Source organism: Scleropages formosus, chromosome 23 (genome assembly GCF_900964775.1).
Source record: "Scleropages formosus chromosome 23, fSclFor1.1, whole genome shotgun sequence".
NCBI lineage: Eukaryota > Metazoa > Chordata > Actinopteri > Osteoglossiformes > Osteoglossidae > Scleropages > Scleropages formosus.
In genome coordinates this window covers 13598308-13617262 of record NC_041828.1, presented here as the reverse complement: position 1 = coordinate 13617262, position 18955 = coordinate 13598308, and the positions used below count along the sequence as shown (strand labels likewise).

The following is an 18955-nucleotide window of genomic DNA, read 5'->3' as shown; positions in this document are numbered from 1 at the left end:
AAGTTCTGTACTAACTGTAGCCTGGATTCAGTCAGGTATGGAGAGCCCAATAAAAGAGCATTAATCCAACCTAAAAAAGGATTAAGATATGATATGTGAGAAAAGTTTTTGGTCAGCAACACTGTGGGGATAGCTGACAAACTGAAAGTGCTGAAGAGAAAAATGATTGTCGATGTCCACAAATCAGGCCTTGGACACAATATACATTACAAAATAAAACATTACCAACCACTTAGCACCATTAGGCAAATAAGGACAAAGTACAAAACCACAAAAAGAGTGTTTAACTTTCCAGGAGGAGGACACAAGCGTGTCTCGAGCACATGATTTACGAAAAGGCTGAGGAAGGTCAAGACAGGACAAGGATTAGATTTGGAGAAGTGCAGCGGTCCTGGGCCATGGGCATGTGGGGTGTTGTGTGGAAGGAAGGGTGGCCACAAGAAAAGATCTGCTGATAATAAGAAACTGCTGGATTTGTTCTAACACTGCAACTTTCGGCACAAACAGATAGGAAAGGGCTTCGACCTTCGTGCGGCTGTGCGCATCGCACCGAGTGGATTGCAGAACAAGGGAATCCACTCACTGAAAGTCATACTGTGTATCGCTCCTTATCCTTATGTTTTCAAAAAAGTCAGTCACAGTGTCAGTGTGTACTCGATCGATGTAACCCCCATAGTTTTCGTGATGTTTGTATCAGGCAGATGCCCACAATTATTTTGGCGCCGCTATAATATTCGCCGTGTTAATAAGCTTTGAAGGCGGCTACACATCAAAATCGCGTGTTCGGAACTCTTCGGTTGCTCAATGTGCTTTTATTTACGTTCAATCGGCGCTTCCCTTTCGAGAAGTGCGTCCGCCCCATGAACGAAGGCGAACTTAAACGGACCGGAAGTCGCGGTTTCCACAGCAACCCGTGTAAACAGTTTGCGAGGGCAGCTGGAAACTATCGCATTTATTCATTTGCGGGCACTTTCGTCCAACCCGGGGTGAACGTAGAAGTGTTTGAAATGGCGGAGATGAACAGGAGAATGATTAAAAATCTGGCAGAAAGCATCTCTAAAGAGGTTAAACACTGTAAGTATTTAGGAACTGATTTTTTTTTTTGGTCAAAAAAATATTTTACTTATTGCCCTAGGCCCTAGGGCTTTGTCGGTTTTTAGTACATTGAATTCATTCCTCTTTTTCCGCAGTCGATCTGTTTTTTAGCCAAATGCAGTAGCTAGTAGTACGTATAACGAGGTGGACTAATAAATGGACTGGACCGTCACAAAGAAATAGCTAACCACACATCATGTAAGTGCAAGTCACGGACGACAAACAATATTTATTAGCACTGCAGCCCAAAGAAATCTGAAGGAGCATCGCTGTTGTTTGTGGTGTGACTCTAGTTACAAACACACCACAGATTACTGCTGCTGCAGATGAAGGCAGCCAACAAAATGAAGAGCAAGGTGTGCTTCATTGTGACTTGCATTACAGGGGGGCACCGGTGGTTCTGAAGCTCATACCCCTACATCTCAGTATCAGAACAAAACCCTCTCTCTCTCTGGTACTGGTCTGATTTTCATTTTTTATGATTCCTTGCACTAGCTATATTAAGGTATAACTTTGTGTAACTTGAAACACAAGTCAAGCGCCCCCTTCACCGAGCAGCACATGGCAGTTGTGTTTTGATCGGCATTTCTTGACAATTTTTCATGTGCCTTCGCCACGCTCCTGTCGCTGTTTTCAGGTCATTCTCTTCATGAATTCAGCATGTAGTTCCCATATTGCTGAAATGTATGAACGTGTGACACAGCAATTCTCTGGGCCTTGAGGCTGACACCTCTGAAAACTACAGGCACTTATGACTGAGCTCAGTCAAGCCTAACAAGGTTCCCTTTTTGGTAATTCCCAATCATCCACTACCAGTTTCTTGCACTGAATTTCAATCTTTTCTCTTAAAATGTAGGATTGTTTTCCTTTATCAGCTTTCCATAAAATTAGTTCGCTCTTTAAAAAGTATGACTGTTGATTAACCAGTGATAGAACACACTGTAAAACACCCACTGAAAGAAGGCAATACTGTCAAGTTATTCTGGATAAAGGTGTTGGCTAAGCAACAAAGCAATACTTGAAATCTGTGCACATTTTTCCCGCCTGCAGTTAACAAAACAGAGGTCGAACATCTCATCAGACAGTTTAATAGTCTGGTTGGAAAGCAGAGTGATCGGAGAGGAGGGAGCGGTCTAGATCGAGCAAGATTCCGGAACATATTGCACAACACATTTGGACTCACAGATGATATGATGATGGACAGAGGTATGCTTTAAAATTAACTGTGAAATTTTTAAATTATATACTAGAGTCATTATGTGAGTAGCAGTAAAATATACTCATTTTTTCATGTATATTTTTTAAATTGGTGAGCAGTTGCTTTGCTTAGATAAAATTTCTCACCAGTAACATCAAACAGCATTTTGTATTTCTGAAAAAATATTTTCAAAGAATCGTATGTTTTTGATATGTCTACCCGGCACGTAAACCTTAATGAATATTTAACAACTTGCTTTTATCAGTTTTCCGTGTATTTGACAAGGACAACGACAGTTATGTCAGTGTGAAGGAGTGGATAGAGGGGTTATCAGTCTTTCTACGTGGGACATTCGATGAGAAAATAAAATGTAAGCTTTAACTGGAGAATATAACACCAACTTAATATGATTTGTTTGTATTAACATACAGAATGTGTAATTAACATGATGTACTTTATTTCACACATTCAGACTGCTTTGATATCTATGACCTAAATGGAAATGGATACATCTCCCGTGAAGAGATGTTTCACATGTTGAAAAACAGCCTGATCCGTCAACCAACAGAGGAGGACCCAGAAGAAGGGGTTAAAGACTTGGTGGAGATCGCTCTTAAGAAAATGGTATCATGTTAGAAAACTGTACCACATCTGACTTTTTTTGGATTTAAAGAAGGAAAGTGTACATTTATCTCATAGAAAAAAATTGCAAATCTGTTATTGTATTGCTGTCCACAGGATCATGATCACGACAGCCAACTTTCATATGCTGACTTTGAGAGGGCAGTAAAGGATGAAAGTCTCTTACTTGAGGCTTTTGGAACTTGCCTTCCAGATGCAAAGGTAAAAAAAAAAAAAAAAATTCCAAATTGACAACTATATTTTTGCACACAGAGAAATTATGTCTGAAATTCCTTTTCTCTTTATTGCAGAGAGTTCTTGCATTTGAGCAGCATGCCTTCCAGGACCTTTCTGAGCACTGAGTTCAGAGTGTTTGTTGTTACAGTGAAAAGTGTTTTAATGGAAAATGTCCATGCTATTCATATGGATGGAAATCAAACTTAGATTCTCCTTCTTGGCTTTGTTGCAGTGGAACTCTTTTCTGTAGCCTTGTTTTCTGGAATGGTTGAGACCTAAACATGAAATGGACAGAAAGGCTCTTTTATCTGTAGAGACAACTGTGCGATACCTCTCATATGATATATAGTATATCTTGCATTTCAAGGCACCTTAGGTAATAACAGCAGCTAAATACTAGTAAATATCTGTTGAAAATCCCACTAGGAAGAGACATTGTAAAAAGCATTTCCTAGTCTTCTGTACTGTTAACTAGGACACAATGTATAAACTGTATTGCACAGACAGCCGAAAATACCTCAGTGCATTTGCGCAACAGAGAAATACAATTCAAATTATGAGGAAAAACATTCAACTGTACAACACTGACCTTTGCCATGGTACTTCTGATCAAATTGACTGTGATGTTTAAAGAATCATCTTCCATGTCCACTTTTGGCAGTTCTGGGAGTTTTGGCCCAATCAGTGTGTCATTTTTTTCTGTGGTTCCCAAAAGAAAAGCCTTGCTGGCTTCTTCCATTTTTCGTTTCCTGTTTTGTAAGTGTGCTGTCCTTGGTATAAGTTTGGCAGGAGGAGGCCTGTCCTTTACCTTTATGTAAACCACTGTGCTTCTATCAGAGGAACACTTTTGACCTACAGACGCAATGGGCTGATCACTAGTGCCAGCTGAGTAGGTCGAACCCATGCTGTCTTCATACACCGTCTGTTCAAAAACACTCGGAAATCCTTCTTGTGGAGGAAGGGGTAGTAAAGGATAACTTAAATCCCAACTCCCCTTTTCGTTCCAAGTCTCCCTTTCCCTAAAATCCCAACTGCCCCTTTCATTCTCAGGTTTTGGGATTTCACAGGTAGAGTCTTCAGCAGCATTCCTTTCAATTTTCTCTTCTGGTTCATCCAGTGCTTTCACTGTAAAAGAGTATTAATGGGAAAAATACTTTTAAAAAAAATACACCATTTGTGGACTATGGCAGTTAACTTTTCTAATAAGTTATTTTTAAACAAAAAAAACTAGTGTTTAAATTTTGATTTTTGTTAATTTTGTGAATGTTCAAATTCAGCACAACAAAACAACCACAATTATCTCCATCAGTCATTTAACCAGAAATACCTTTATTCTGTTTTGCTCTAGCAACGTATCTCCGTCGGTCTTGTAATTTTTGCCTGGTGTCCTCAACCGTTTCATATTCAGGAGCGTAACACACATGAAGCAGTCCACCAAAGAAACTCCTTTCGTCAAGATTCCGCTTTGCCATTCTATACAAAAAACATTATCAATATTAATATAGCTGACCCCTTCATACATTTATTCACTTAGCAGATGCTTTTGTCCAAAGCGACATACAACGGGTACTATGTAGCGATACTAGCCCACACACCTTATTCTCCAAGGTGACAATATTGCTAGATACACTACTTACAAGGGGTTACTCATCCATACATCAGTGAAACACTCACTCTGTGACACTCAGACACTATGAGGGAACCTGAACAGCATGTCTTTGGACCGTGGGAGGAAACCCACGCAGACACGGAGAACATGCAAACCACACAGACGGAGTGGAGATCGAACCCACGTTCTGTCACGCCACCCAGGCGCTGTGAGACAGCAGCGCTACTTGTTGTGCCACAAGTGACTTGCAATGTTAATCAGCTTTACAATGATTTAAACATCTATCCAGCAGGATATTCTTACAGTATCAATTCAGAGTAAGTGCCTTGCACAAAGGCACCACGGCAGGAGGGGGGATTCAAACCTGGAATCTTCACATTTCAAGACAACAGCGATGCCGAGACACCATACCTGCTGGCCCAAAATTCAGATCACACAGTTTATCGACCCCAAATGAAGCTTCATGAGGCTACAGCAGCAACAAGAGTACAGTGCACCAAAAATGATACGATGCCTGAAGGAAGGGGTCGGCTGAACGAATACACGCAAATGACCAGTTGCTGGCGGCCCCGAGTGGGACAGTGTTGTGTTCATCCCCAACCTTGCACTGCGAAGCGTGCGGAATTTGAAGAGGTAGACCTCAGTGAACTGCTCTGCGGGGTACTCGTCCAGCACCCTGTACTCCTCCACCGGCCCGTACAGGGCCATCAGCTCCACCAGCTCCTTCATGGCCCCCAAGGCTGGAACTCCCTGAACCAGCAGAAAACGAGACTCCAGATTGATGGTGTACACCTACAGAGGAGGGAACAGAAAACACTCTTTTGAAACGTTTGGCTTATATAAAAATAAAAAACATAGCAGAGAGAGAAGGGCAGGATGAGACGATTGATTGAACTGTCCTGGGAAGCTGTCACCAGCGACAGATGAGATCATGGAGATGAGGGAAAGAAGAAGAGAGAGGAAAAAATAATACTTACTTTAACTGCCCTAAGCCTTCTCCCCTCCCTGTATTTGGGTCTTGTGTGACAAACAATCTTCTGTTCGTGATGTTTGTGGACTTCAGGGGTGCTCCAACAAGAGCCACCACTACCGGACGTCGCCATCTTCCTATTTGGTTGAACGATACAAACAAAGGGTGATTAATCGAGTTCGTATAGCGGGCTTGGTCGATTGTCCAATCATTAGGCGAACTAAGGGTCACGTGCTCCAGTGTCACCCAATAGGAGAACAATTCAGTGACCTATGTTGGACGGGACTACTTGCGCGGATGTCAACAAACTGCAGGGTTCGTCTTCCGCTCTACGGGAGCTTGTATCCAGCCTTAGGTCCAGGCTTATATGGATTAGCTGCAGCAATAATTATAGTGAGAGCGATCCTGTTATTAGCACGGAAGAAGTCTTGGATAGCAGCAGAATAAACAGCAGCTTTGCAGATATAACAGGCATCAGCGCTGTTATTCTAACATATCACTCAATAGATGTCTCTTACTAGCTGTCTATTCGTCAGTTCTTAGTTATTATTAATTTTACTTTTACGTTTATTTTCTGGTCTTATTAAAAAATATATATTTTTGGGCACCGCTTCATTGCGCGTACACCGTCTTGCGTCTCGAACGCGGCTGTTTTTGAAACTGACGCGACGCTTTTGCTATGAATTATTCATGAGGAACACAACCCGGAAGAGAAGCCGGAAGTGGCGGTGGAGGTGCTGATACGAGCGACTCGCTGTTGGCGATGCTGGGTGGGCAGGGGATTCAGCCTGTAACGGTGCAGTTGAGCAACTCCAAAAACTGCTTCCTTCATCTCCCTCCAGCTTTAATCTCGAACCTTTCTCTCCATGAGGTATATGACGTTTGTACAGCTAGAAAGCTGCTAGTTACACCATGACCATTGGCCATGGCTCTGCTAGCTACGACCAGTTTGAAAGCGTGCAGCTGAGTTGTGCAAAGGAAGCGCCCGAATTTCTCACATTTTTTTTGTTTCCATAGTTTCGTACAAAATAAATTATTTAACTGGCGATTTTGAGGGTTAAAAACAAAGTTTTCTGTGCTGAGCTGAATGAATCGCAAGCGTAAAAATCACTACAGTCAGACAGAGACAGAGTCACTGACTCAGTCAGTCAGCGGTATTTTCTGACACTTCAGCTCATTCAGGTTCGTTGCTCTTAGACTTAGTTACAGGTCATGTTAGTACAAGTACTGTTAGAAAACAACTCTAGTCACCTATCGTGGAAATCAGCTGACTTCTTGTTGATGATGGTTCAGCAGGTCATGTTCCCCCTTCAGCTGTTGCATTGTAGTCAGAAGGTTCATACTCATAGCCTCCCCCCTTACTGTTGATACAGGAGAAAGTACTATGTAGTGTAGAAAGGGTAAATCATTGCAAAGCTGATTATCTGACATTGTGAGTCGCCTTGGATAGAAACTTCGGACAAATAAATAATAATAATAATGAAAAATAGTTTAACGAATGTGTAATTTCCATTCCACCCATCGTTTCACTCAGACTCAAGTCTTGGAGCTCTGCTGGGGTCAACATCCTCCAGTGTATCTGAGCTGGACGAGATGCGGGCGCAGGTCATCGTATCAGGAGGAGAACACGGTGGAGCTGAACAGGCAGCTGGGGGACAAGCTGGGGATCAGAGATGGAGAGCAGGTGACGTGAGAGTCGCTCGCAGATGTAATATTGGGGTGTCGCGCTTGTTGATGTTAACAAGAACCTCTCCAGTATGTGTTACAAGGTATGTGGAAAACAAGGAGGGATTCATTTTTATTAGAAGGTCTTTAAAAAGGTTTTCTGATCCTTGTTTTGGGGAACTGTAGCTGCTGGGTGTTCTTGTTCAAGCCATCTTGCAATAACACTTTTTTAAGTACTAGAAAATCTCAGAATAATTCTGAAATGTCGAGACTCTTAGTATTAAATCGCTAAGATTTAAGTCAATAGTTGAAGCTAATCTGAAAAGGAACCCATTGTCAAAACACGACCTACAAACTCAGTGAGTCCCCTAGACAAGGATTGCAGTTGCAAACTTTATAATTACCCTGTTAAAAATTTGTATGTATTTTGGTAGAAAACTGAAAATGATAGTTTTCCATTTATATGTTACTGTTTCCTATGGGTTTTAAAATAAATTATAAGACTGTAATCTCTTTTTGTTGTTTAGCCCTTTCTATGATAGTTTTATCAGTCAAGGCTGTTATTCATGGTGTTTCAGGCTTTCCTACGACCGTGTCAGCAGGTTCTTTCAGTCCAGCAAGTGTTTGTGGAACCTTTGTCTTCAGATGACTGGGAGATACTGGTAAGTTTCTTACACCTTGGAGGTGGTGGGTATAGCAGTCTTGTGGGTGCTTGTATCAGCTTCTCCACTGTTTCCTCAGGAACTCCACAGTTCAGTGCTTGAGCAAAAACTTCTGGACCAAATTCGAGTGGTTTTTCCCAGTGGCATATTCCCTGTGTGGGTGGATCAGCACACGGTCATCTTCATAAGAATAGGTCAGCTTCAGATATTTCTGCCATGATAAACCTTGTCTTCTGCAGGCAGTGCTCTGAGTGCTGTGTTCCTCCTGTAACTTCAGGCTCCCTTTCACCACCCGTGGTCTACGGCCGCCTGGAGCAGTGCACAGAACTCGTTGTCTCACCAAAGTCACGTGGAGACAGGGCGCTCCAGGCTGTTGTGCATCCAGATTCTGCATGTACTCCAGGTACTAGCCAGATTCAGAGCTTACACCAGTGGGAAAACCTGGGAGTACAAGCTCTCAAGCCCTTTATGGGCAGCGACCCAGTGGAGACCATTGAGGATCACCTCCAGGATCGCAATGAACATCCCAACCATGGCTCCTGGGGTGGAATTACTGACCTGCGGAGCTTAGTCAGGTACATGTTCACTGGGAGCTTCAACCCCAGGAAGGAAGTTCCCAAAGTTCCGTCCATTCCACTCATCCTGAGGGACTGTATCCTCCGAGTGAGTGGGCATCCACCCCCCATGGACACTCACAAAAGCAGAAGCCAAGGCACTGTCCATGTCCTCCCCTGGAGTGTCAGCGAGGTTTATCAGGGTGGACAGGAGCCTGTCGTAACGTATGGCTGGCTTACTAGGCTCTGCTCCCCCTGGGAGCTCAGAGAAGATGCCCAGCGTGCCTCTGAGAAAAAAAAAGTTGGTGAAGACTCACCCTCCAGGGACAACTTGGCAAGTTCTGATGAGGACCAACCGGAGCCCCTGGTGGTGGAGATAGTTTGTCACTGTGAGCAGGAGCTCCTAAAGGAGCCGAGCAGTGGCAGGGGGACAGCTCTCTATAGCGGCAGTGTTTGGGTGAGGACATCTGCATTGTATATAACTATTTAAGCAGAGATTGTATCTCCTGTCTGTTATTAAACACCTCAGTTTTCGTATTGTACTCTCACCATATCTTTGAAGGACATAACTCAAGTTTTCTGTTCCAGTGAATAACTTAGAGAATCTTATTCATCTTATTTGGCATCTCATAATTTGTGGAAATGCACAGATTCCAAAACCCTTGAGAAGAAGGCTGAATATTGAACTCCATTCAGCTGTCAGGATTCAGCCACTGAAGTCAACTCCTAGAATAGCCCTTGCCCTCAGACTACAGCCATTACAGTCGCTGGTAAGGCATCTCTTTGTTTCTTTTGTTTTAACTAAAGGGGAAGCGTTTTGGTACAGCCCCTGTTCAGTGGATTTGAACGTGTTTCAGTTGAACTCAGTCTCTGTGGAGTTTGCATTCTCTCCTCATGTTCACATGGGTTTCCTCCCACAGCCCAAGTACGTGTGTTTTAGGTGAATTGGTGACTCTACATTGCCTGTAGTGTGTGTGTGATTGCCTGTTGTGCCATCCAGGGTTTGCACTCACACCCTGTACTTCTGGGATCCACTCCAGACCACCATGACTCCATATAAGACAGCTGGTTGTTGATAACGGATGGAATAGAATGGGTTTTCCTGGGGTACTTAATGGTGGAGAATAAAGTGTTAGTTTTCAAACAAGGACTTCCCTTTTTAAGCTTGTCTGTGTCATGTATCAGGTTGCTTGCAGTTTATTTATTTATTTATTTATTTATGTATTTTAAGAATTACTATATTTTTTCTTCAAAAGCCACAAAATATCAGTGAAGAGGACCTTCAGTCTGCATTCTTGGCCTGGCTGCAATCTGAAAGCTCAAAAGTCCTGTCGTTTTTATCAGGGCGTTCCAGTTTCCTCCACATGCCCGTCAGAGAAGGTGAGCACAGACATTTATCTTTTCTGTATTGAAACATTTCCTAAAGGGCATTATTGATTGCCATGAAATTAAACTGTCATTTCATCAATATTAGGTACTTAGCAGGCATTTTCTCATTCAACATTCAGTAGCTTGTACAAGTATTTAGACCTTTTGATAGCTTTCAGACGGAGCATGACAAATTATACAGCTTTTTCCTTTCGTATTTTTTTTATTGCCAACTCACATGCTTAGACTTGATGCTTGTAAAAGACAAAAGTATTTGTTAGCATATATGGCAAAGAAAGTAAATAAATCTAAAGTAACTTTCTGTAAGTCATGTTTCAGACCTGGTTTTCTTAGATGTTGTATGTGCTGAATTATTATAGCAGAAAGGTGCTTGTTGCTGCAGGATTTGGTTGACTCTTATCAGCATTTCCCTTTTTCAGAAAGTGTGGAGTTTGCCATGACTGTGCTGAAGCCGGAACGTGAGGGCAAAGCATCCAATGAGGTTTTCTTGTTGACCACAAGTTTACTGCAGAAAGAGAACATTCAGGTACTGGGACTGATCTCTTAAGAAGCGATTGTTTGAGTATTCCTTTAATTGTATTTTTGGTTTCCAGTGATGTGTATGTGTTAGGGGTTGCACGAATTCAGACTTTTTAAAGTCGACAGTTATGTGATGAAAGTCGAGTCGACGTCGACTAATTGCTAATAACATCATGAATAAAAACACAGGAGAAGGGGATCCTTTGCAACCAACAATCTGTATTCTCAAACTGAATGCATATGCTGACAACAGACAGCTCATACACAAGCTATATATATTATATATATATATATGAAACACATTGCATCTCAGCAGCAACAATAACACCTGTATACTTATTCTACAACTCCCATTTAAGTGCAAAAGAAAAATGACTGATGCAAAATAAATAGCGGTATAAAACTTGGGGTGGAAAACAAAGCTCACATACGATCTAGCCTATAAACTTACTTGCTGTCATAGTCCTGCTCAGTCACAGTTTTAACTTTTTGATCCTGGTTTGCGTGTAAGAAGATGAGGGCATTAATGTGGGCTGGAAGAAGGTTTGTCTGCTGTTGCGTGATGGTATTCCCTGCCAGAAAAAAAAAATTTCTCTCACTTGGGGTGCTGGTGGCTAGGACAGTCAAGTAGCTTTTGCATAGCTTGGCCAAATGGAAATCTGTCCTGGTTGCAGGAAATTGGTGATTTGCAACCGTCTTTTCTCTGTTAAAGCAGGGCGTTTGATGAAGTTGCTAATTGACTGCTGTCGAAGATTTGGATCGTTCTTCTGCTAGTGTTAGAGGATGCCTTTTCAGATGAGTGTGCATCACGCTTGTACTTTTGTTGTACTTCAGGATGGACTTTCATATTTTGCAAGTGACAGTAGCACAGGCTTCATCTTTAGTGAAGCATTTCCACACACTCGATGAACCGCTGCTGGTTTGCTGCAATGACCTACCAGGCCTCACCCGTTGTCTTCTCGGAGGTGTCCGTGTTGTTAGTGTCATAATCATGTTATCAGCAACTAGTCTGTGCAACCCCTAGAATGTGTGTTGCTTTATTCTGCTGTATAGAGTGGTGAATGATCCTGGGGAGTTAAGTGTACAGTATTTAGCAGTGTAAGTCACTGGTAAAGGAGTCAGCTAAATACTAGTTAATAATCATGCCACATCACTTTGGAGAAAAATGTCTCCTAAATGAACAAAATATAAATGTAAAATGTGCTGTAAAGTTTTATTGTAGTTACCTAATAACATGCTATTACATATGCTCTTTGTTGTTGCTGATTTGGTAAAGTATAAGACAGCCACACATTGTTATATCTGACTTATATCTGGTCATGTCTGCATTTGTAGATTGTTAAAGAGGTGCTAGCTATCCCTCTGAAGCCTGTGAACCCTCCCGATGACCATCACATCACATTTCCCTCCTTCGAAAGCTTAGGGTAAGCCCTGTTTTGGCAGCATAAGAGTACGAAAGTGGATGATTCCTTTTGTTTACCCATGTATATAGGAAGGGACATCCATTACAAGGCTTGTAGCATTTACAAAAAGCTCATCTGTCATTCAGCATGCAGAATTTAGGAATGTTTAGAAGTTGAAGTGATGAGTAGTCTAAACTTTTTGCAGTATGCCCTCTCTTTTAGTGTTACTTATAACACATGCACACGTTCACCTGTTCCAACACAGAGGGGTGAAGGATGTTGGCAGAGCAGCATTTGAGCACATCTCCCACAGCCTTATGGCGGGACCTCTGTCTCAGGAGCTGCTGTGCAGTGGTCAAGGGCTCAGGAGTGGGGCTGTCCTCATCACTGGACCCAAGGTAACTCCTCTGCCCATGGCAGTAGCCCTCAACAGTGTGTTATGCATACTGAAACGAACCACCTCTATTTTCATTATCAGAACAGTCTCAACAATAAATACGAAGTCCTGCGATGTTGCTGTTTGAAACATTTTGTTCCTTTTCGATACTGTGGCTGAATGAAGCTAAGCTATGTGCTAACGGTCATGTTTCTGCCTGGGATGATGTCTATCACAGGGAAGTGGGAAGACGTCACTTGCCAAAGCACTTTGCAGAAAATCTGTTGAGGACCTGGATGCTCACATTGAAGTGATTTATTGTAAAACACTTAAAGGTAGGTATGGTCTTATGTTTTGTTTTATGGTGTTAGGATGTGATGCATCTGTCTTTACTCGCGGGTGGTATTTTTCTTCTAAAAATAAAGTAGTGTTTGTCGGACGCTTAGCTGTCATAAGGATTAGTAAGTGAATGGGGTCAGAATGTTAATGTCCAAGGAGTTGGTGGTGCTCAATTTCCATGTAAAAAACATTGCAAGCACAGGCAAATTGAATGCTTGAGCCCTGGCAAATGTGTGCATCTTGCTTAAATACCCATCGATAGGAAGAGAGGAACTGCTGTGCACCCTGTGCCCTGCAACAACATGAACTAGTTGCTGGAAACTGAGCTGCATTTTTTACAAAGCTGTGTTTTATGGGCTTGTGCGACACCGATGCACCTGTTGTAGGAAAGCGAGTGGAGACTGTGAGGCGCAGGCTAGAGGAGGTGTTCGAGCAGGCTGCCTGGAGAGAGCCTGCTGTGGTCCTGTTGGACGACCTGGATCACATGGCAGGAGCAGCTTCCTCGCTGGAACATGAGCGAGGCCCTGAGGCCATCCGCTCTCTGCAGCTGGCTCAGAGTAAGGAGCTCTTCCTTTCTTTACCTGCGCTTAACTACAGTCTTGCTGTTCAGCTCAAAGGGGACTCATCAGCGGGATGCGTGGCACTTTGTCTCCCTGTTGCATTTTTATTGTTTCAGTGCTTCTCTACTGCAGTGCATACAGTAAATATAATTTCTAGAACTATGAAGAACAGTGAAAGACACTCTTGGATATACAGGAACTTCACTTTTGGAGGTTAACCAAGCGTCTTGTTCTGTGGTTTGCTCAGGTCTGATAGATGTGCTGAGCAAAGCTATGTTGAATGGCAGTCTTGTGGCCGTGATTGGCACCAGCTTGAGCGAACACAGCCTCCACCCGTCCCTGGTCGAGATGCAGGGCTCTCACCTCTTCCAGTACTTCACCTCATTGCAGAGTCCAGACCTGGTAATGAGAACAGTCAGTGCACCAGGAACAACTTTCATTGTTTTAAAAAAAAAAAAAAAACCACATAACTTTTAATAGGTGGATGTGAACTTTTATCCAAAACTTCCTGTGGTTTGAGTCATAACATGTGGTGTATCTCTTATTCTGCCTTTTCTCTCTAGAGTTGTACAGTGAGCACCAAACAGTTCTTTGGGGATGATCTGTGTTAAGTGTAGAGAGGTTTTTATCCATTGCAGCAGCAGAGGGTTGAGATCCTGAGCGCAGTGCTGCACAGCAGGACTGCCCTCTCCCCAGCTAGTCTGCGCTCACTGTGCCTGGAGGATGTGGCCAGGGAGACAGAGGGCTGGCAGCCCAGGGACCTCACCCTGCTGGTGGAGAGAGCCATCCATGCCCATGTGCTTCATGGCCAGGCCAGCGCTACCTCAGGTACTGACCCCAGCAGCCCTGTGTTTAGTCTTCCTTGACCAAAAATGTCTGATATATAGTGAGAATATTAAGAAGCCCGTAGTAATGAGTAAATTATGCATAATACAAAATTTTGCCTCTTGGCCCATATTTACATCTTTATATTTCCATTCATGCAGCTTCAACGCCTTGAACCCTCTCCTGTTTTGCCCATTTTCCTTCCAGATTTGCACTTGTCCATTGCGGACTTCCAGCAAGGCCTGAAGGGCTTCAAACCCCCCTCCCTTTGGCAGGCCCGGCTTAACAGCCCGGGAGGAGCTGGCTTGGAGCAGGTCGGGGGGCTGCGTGAGGTTCGCCAGGTTCTGATGGACACTATCCTACTCCCAGCCAAGGTACACATGTTCTCCCTCCCCACCTGCATGTACCACACCAGACATTTTTCCCCAAAGCAACATACAACGATTAACTAGTATTCAGCTGATATTATCATTCATGATGGTTTACACTGTTAGGCAGTTCACTAAACACATTACATTCACCCACCTCCACAAACACAGTGGGCGAACAAGTAAACTGTACATACACTGAGCAGGTGCTAGGGGGCACTAGTACTTCCCCCTAAGCCCCTGTACTGCGTAGTGCATTCATTCTGCTGCAGCATGAAGTATAGATGCGCCTCATTTAAAATATATTGCTTTTGTTTGGTCAGAAATTTAAATTTTCCTGCTTCGACCGAGCTGCTGTTCTGCACGAGAATGGGGACACAGTGCAAGCCAGCGCTTCTCCGATTCTTCCTCACGGTGCTGCTTTGTCATTTCAGTACCCCACCCTGTTCTCTAGACTGCCCATCCGCCATCGCTCAGGCGTGCTGCTGTATGGAGCCCCAGGTACAGGAAAGACCCTGCTGGCCGGGGCCGTGGCCCGGGAAAGCAGCATGAACTTCATCAGCATAAAGGTACCCCCTCTCCCCTTGCCCCAAGTGTGCCCTAAAGCTGCAGGATGTGGATTATTCCTCTGAATGCAGGGTGGTTCTTGCCAGGTTGATGTAGAGATGTGTGTTTCTGTTTATAGTCTGTGGAGAAGCACTCAATTTCATAGTACTTTGCACGCAGTACTTACGTCAAACCTTGAGCTTGAACTTGTGACTGTGTCCTTTCAGGGTCCCGAGCTTCTCAGCAAGTACATCGGTGCGAGCGAACAGGCCGTGCGAGACCTTTTCCAAAGGCAAGTCTCTGCTGCACCTTGTGGCCTCCTTTCTGCAGGCAGAACTGCCACATTGTGACCTCCTTTCCCCCCATCAGGGCCCAGTCCGCCAAGCCGTGCATCCTGTTCTTCGATGAGTTTGACTCCTTGGCTCCACGTAGGGGCCATGACAGCACCGGTGTAACCGACCGGGTGGTCAACCAGCTCCTCACCCAGCTGGATGGTGTCGAGGGGTTGCAGGGTGAGTGCGCCTTGTCTCATGAACGCACGCTGCCTCGTGTCTGCACCCAGTTGCATACCGAGTTGAAACATGCACTCTTTCGCTCCCAGGTGTGTACGTGCTGGCTGCCACGAGTCGTCCTGACCTGATCGATCCTGCCCTCCTGAGGCCTGGCCGGTTGGACAAGTGCCTGTACTGCCCCCCTCCTGACAAGGTGCTGCATCTACCACCGGGTAGCCATAAAGAACATCCTGTTCAGAAGCCAAGTCCTTACTTGATACTGAGTGCCTCTATCCATGACTTGCGGATTTTGTTTTCCCTTTTATTATTTTAAAAAAAAAAAATAAAAAATAAAAAAAAAACTGGCTGTGTCTTCTTCCAGGAAGCCCGGCTGGAGATTCTCCAGGCCCTGACCCGCTCCATAGCCCTGGCTGCAGATGTGGACCTGGAGCAGCTGGCCAGTGCCACAGAGTGCTTCACAGGGGCAGACCTGAAGGCCCTGCTGTACAACGCCCAGCTGGAGGCTGTGCACAGTGGGCTTGGGCCCAACATCCTCCATGTGAGTGGGGTCCTATCCACAGCATAACTCAGTGCAGAATGGAGCAGTTCAGCCCTTTATGTCAACACAGAACCATCATGTGGGTCCCTATTCACCTTCAGGACCTGGGTTCAGGCTCCGACAGCGATGCCAGTCTGTCCTCCATGATCTTCCTTAACCAGAGTAGCGGATCGGATGACTCTGCCGGGGAAGGGGAGGGCGGCCTGGAGCAGTCCATGGTGCTGCTGGAGCCTGGCGAGGCGGGCATTGAGGACCCCCGGCAGAACGTGTGGCGCCTGTACTTTGGCAGCTCTTATGAGTCTGAGCTGGGCAACCCATCTCCTTCTGACCTGGTGAGAAAAGTAGTCGTTTTTTCTGCACTGCACTCCAATTCCCAGTTTAGTATGTTGAGGAAGACCCATTTACTTATCTATATCAACCAAAGTGTTTATGGTTTTTTTTTTTGTTAGTGGCACTATTTTGGGGGAGTTATGAAATCTCCTTGTCTTCCCAGAATTCCCAGTGCCTGTCAGGCCCTAACTCTGTGACTCATGACCTGACGGGGGCATCGCTGCGGGACCCTGGTAACTTGGCTGCGCCTGCATTCATGGCCTCCCTGCAGGAGGGCTTCCAGGAACTGAGCCAGGAGAAGCTGGAGAGGCTGCGCACCGAGATCAGCTGCATCAAGGCCAACTTGCGAGGGAGGAACATGGTATGTAACTACATCACACCTAATCTAGCCTACTGCCTATAAGGCCACGGTCTTCTTTCAGAGGCTGTGGTCTCTTCCGTTCTTATTCAAGTCATGGCTTCAGATCTCAGCACTGCTGGCACCTCATTTACTGGCACAGTAGGTAGCATTGGTGACTAAATAGACTCATATGTCTGTTACATTGATTTGAGTAAATGGGTCAGTGGCACAGCCCTGAAGCACATGCCTAGGTGGTGCAAGAGGACATGTTTCCTCCCACAGTCCAAAGACATGGTGATCAGGTGGTTCGGTGACCCACCAGTGTGTTTCATTGGTATGTGGGCTGATAACACTAGTGTTAATTGGAAGTTGCTTTGAAGAATAGAATCTGCTAAATGAGTGTAAGCAGTCGGAGAAGACAGGTTTGACATTCAGAATGTTTGAAAACTTTGGAGAAAGACCAAAGTTCAATAGGCTGTAGTAGCCAGACAGCTCATCAGTTTACCTTAGCCTTTATCCTTCTACTGGTCCTCATGTGTAGGAGGAGTCTGTCCTGCCGCCAGCAGAGCCAAGCAAGCCAGCCTTCGTCATCTGCCAGGCACATCTGAGCTCGGCCCTGTCCGGCACCAGAGCTTCCATCAGCCGCCATGACTGGAGGAAGTACACAGAGCTGTGAGTGTTCTCTTGCACTCACAAATGCTGGCACTGGCTTTTTTTTTTTCTTTTTTTTTTTAAAAATGCAACTCAAGTAACTGTCAACATTAATTTCAAGTTTTTAAATATACATATGATGTAAAACCTGCATTGTTTCTAATGAAATAGTTTACATTTATTTGGCAGACACTTTTCTCCAAAGCAACTTCCAGTGAACTCTATGTAGTGTTATCAGCCCACACGCCTTACTCACCACGGTGACTTATACTGCTAGATACACTACTTACAGTGGGTCACTCATCCATACATCAGTGGAACACACACTATGGGTGAACCTGAACAGCTTGTCTTTGGAGTGTGGGAGGAAACCAGAGCACCCGGAGGAAACCCACACAGACTGAGTGGGGATCGAACCCATGTCGTCTCGTGCCACCCGTATAGTATACAAATTGACAGAAAGCCACTTAATTTTTATGATTTCCCCCAACAGGTACGAAGGGTTTGGAAATTCAGATGGAACGTCTCAGAGTTTCCCTGCTTTGAAACCTGGACAAAGGGTGACTTTAGCATAAAGTGTTTTTGTACACACACACAGCTGTGTACTTGCTGCTCTACAAGACTGAAGCAGATCAATTCCGAGCTCTTAAACTTGCATTCATCACTAGAACTGACGTACCTTTCTCCATGCAGAGCTAAAATTCAGTATGTAAATAATTTATACTGATTGATTGTAATATGTAAATCATGAGCAAATAAATAATTGTCGCTTCAATCTCTTGGTACCATTTCTTTTATACCTGTGCTTTCTGACTGGACACAGTGGTGTAATTGTTACATATTAAGTTAATAATGGAAAATTGGAAGCCCTGAGGGCCTTTGGTCTGCAACACTAAGCATCAAGTTAAAAGCTGTTCACACTTGAATGTCCACTAGGTGGCGCAGTTCCCATCCTTCATTTACATTTCTACATGTAGCAGGAACCTTTCTCCAAAGCAACCTGAGACAAAAAGTGAAGTGCATCATAGCAAGAGGAGGAGATATTTGGATGCAGAAACAATCCTCTACAGTCACTTTGTCACATTCTACCATATGAACATTTCAAATTCAACACTAGTTGTCATCTAGGGGTTGACATTCACTACCAATCCATGATCAACAGGGAAAACCTAAATAACTTAAGGATGGGGGGGGAATCCCTCCATTCCTCCCTGACCAACACATTAAAAGTTGACAGAAGATCAATTCTGTCCATGTCTCACAGCAGCAGGTAATGTGGTTGTTAGAGGTGTCACTTTGCAATCAAAGGCCCCGGGTTTGAATCCCACTGCTGTTGCACCATCCTTGATCACCCTGAACTGACACCGTAGAAATACCCAGCTGTATAAAAGGGTAAATCACTGTAAGCAGGTAGGCATGCAAATCTTAAAATGGTATGTAAATTTGAAGAAATGTCAGCAAAATTAATTAAAATCTCAACTAAGTTCTTGTCCAGAACTGTACATCTGTGCTTCAGCTCCCTCCCGTAGATCACAGGCTCCTCTACCATTTTATGGTAGAATAGAATGACAACTAACACACTGAATACAGCAGAGACACAAACATGGACGTTTACCACCATTTCCTTATTTAAAAATTACTACCTTTT

General features: G+C 44.1%; 2 protein-coding genes across 7 annotated transcripts; one reads left to right on the top strand and one right to left on the bottom strand.

Annotated features, from left to right (window-relative positions):
- The first annotated feature begins 782 nt into the window (after positions 1 to 782).
- Positions 783 to 18062, top strand: LOC108922046 (EF-hand calcium-binding domain-containing protein 1-like). 6 transcript variants are annotated; one of them, XM_029248178.1, is made up of 28 exons: positions 812 to 1074; positions 2146 to 2301; positions 2559 to 2663; positions 2766 to 2917; positions 3032 to 3136; positions 7265 to 7414; positions 7974 to 8057; positions 8137 to 8251; positions 8335 to 9068; positions 9262 to 9381; positions 9868 to 9991; positions 10420 to 10526; positions 11855 to 11943; positions 12188 to 12320; positions 12537 to 12633; positions 13024 to 13194; positions 13445 to 13599; positions 13836 to 14025; positions 14230 to 14396; positions 14825 to 14959; positions 15164 to 15228; positions 15306 to 15448; positions 15538 to 15641; positions 15810 to 15986; positions 16088 to 16318; positions 16480 to 16677; positions 17198 to 17328; positions 17801 to 17937. In XM_029248178.1, the coding sequence occupies exons 1-28, from the start codon at positions 861 to 863 to the stop codon at positions 17880 to 17882; spliced, it is 4434 nt and encodes a 1477-aa protein (XP_029104011.1). In that variant the 5' UTR covers positions 812 to 860; the 3' UTR covers positions 17883 to 17937. The 6 variants fall into 6 exon arrangements, with proteins under 6 accessions (XP_018587420.1, XP_029104011.1, XP_029104009.1 ...); XM_029248176.1 differs by lacking the exons at positions 812 to 1074; positions 2146 to 2301; positions 2559 to 2663; positions 2766 to 2917; positions 3032 to 3136 and adding an exon at positions 5921 to 6045 and having other exon boundaries at positions 17801 to 18062; XM_029248175.1 differs by lacking the exons at positions 812 to 1074; positions 2146 to 2301; positions 2559 to 2663; positions 2766 to 2917; positions 3032 to 3136 and adding an exon at positions 6041 to 6601 and having other exon boundaries at positions 16148 to 16318; positions 17801 to 18062.
- Positions 3189 to 5885, bottom strand: rbm48 (RNA binding motif protein 48). The gene is made up of 5 exons (XM_018731902.2): positions 5738 to 5885; positions 5362 to 5552; positions 4479 to 4624; positions 3741 to 4276; positions 3189 to 3426 (listed from the first exon to the last, which is right to left on the bottom strand). Exons 1-5 carry the CDS (start codon positions 5861 to 5863, stop codon positions 3355 to 3357), a joined length of 1071 nt encoding a protein of 356 aa, XP_018587418.1. The 5' UTR covers positions 5864 to 5885; the 3' UTR covers positions 3189 to 3354.
- Positions 18063 to 18955: the final 893 nt, after the last annotated feature.

Bases quoted from the DNA above. Each gene is read 5' to 3' on its own strand.
- rbm48 (XM_018731902.2), bottom strand. From the start codon at position 5,863: ATGGCGACGTCCGGTAGTGGTGGCTCTTGTTGGAGCACCCCTGAAGTC. The intron at 4,625-5,361 runs GTTGGGGATGAA...TTTTTTGTATAG, and splicing joins CGCACGCTTCGCAGTGCAAG to AATGGCAAAGCGGAATCTTG. The intron at 4,277-4,478 runs GTATTTCTGGTT...ACTCTTTTACAG, and splicing joins TAGAGCAAAACAGAATAAAG to TGAAAGCACTGGATGAACCA.
- LOC108922046 (XM_029248178.1), top strand. From the start codon at position 861: ATGAACGAAGGCGAACTTAAACGGACCGGAAGTCGCGGTTTCCACAGC. The intron at 10,527-11,854 runs GTACTGGGACTG...CTGCATTTGTAG, and splicing joins TGCAGAAAGAGAACATTCAG to ATTGTTAAAGAGGTGCTAGC. The intron at 13,195-13,444 runs GTAAGGAGCTCT...TGGTTTGCTCAG, and splicing joins CTCTCTGCAGCTGGCTCAGA to GTCTGATAGATGTGCTGAGC.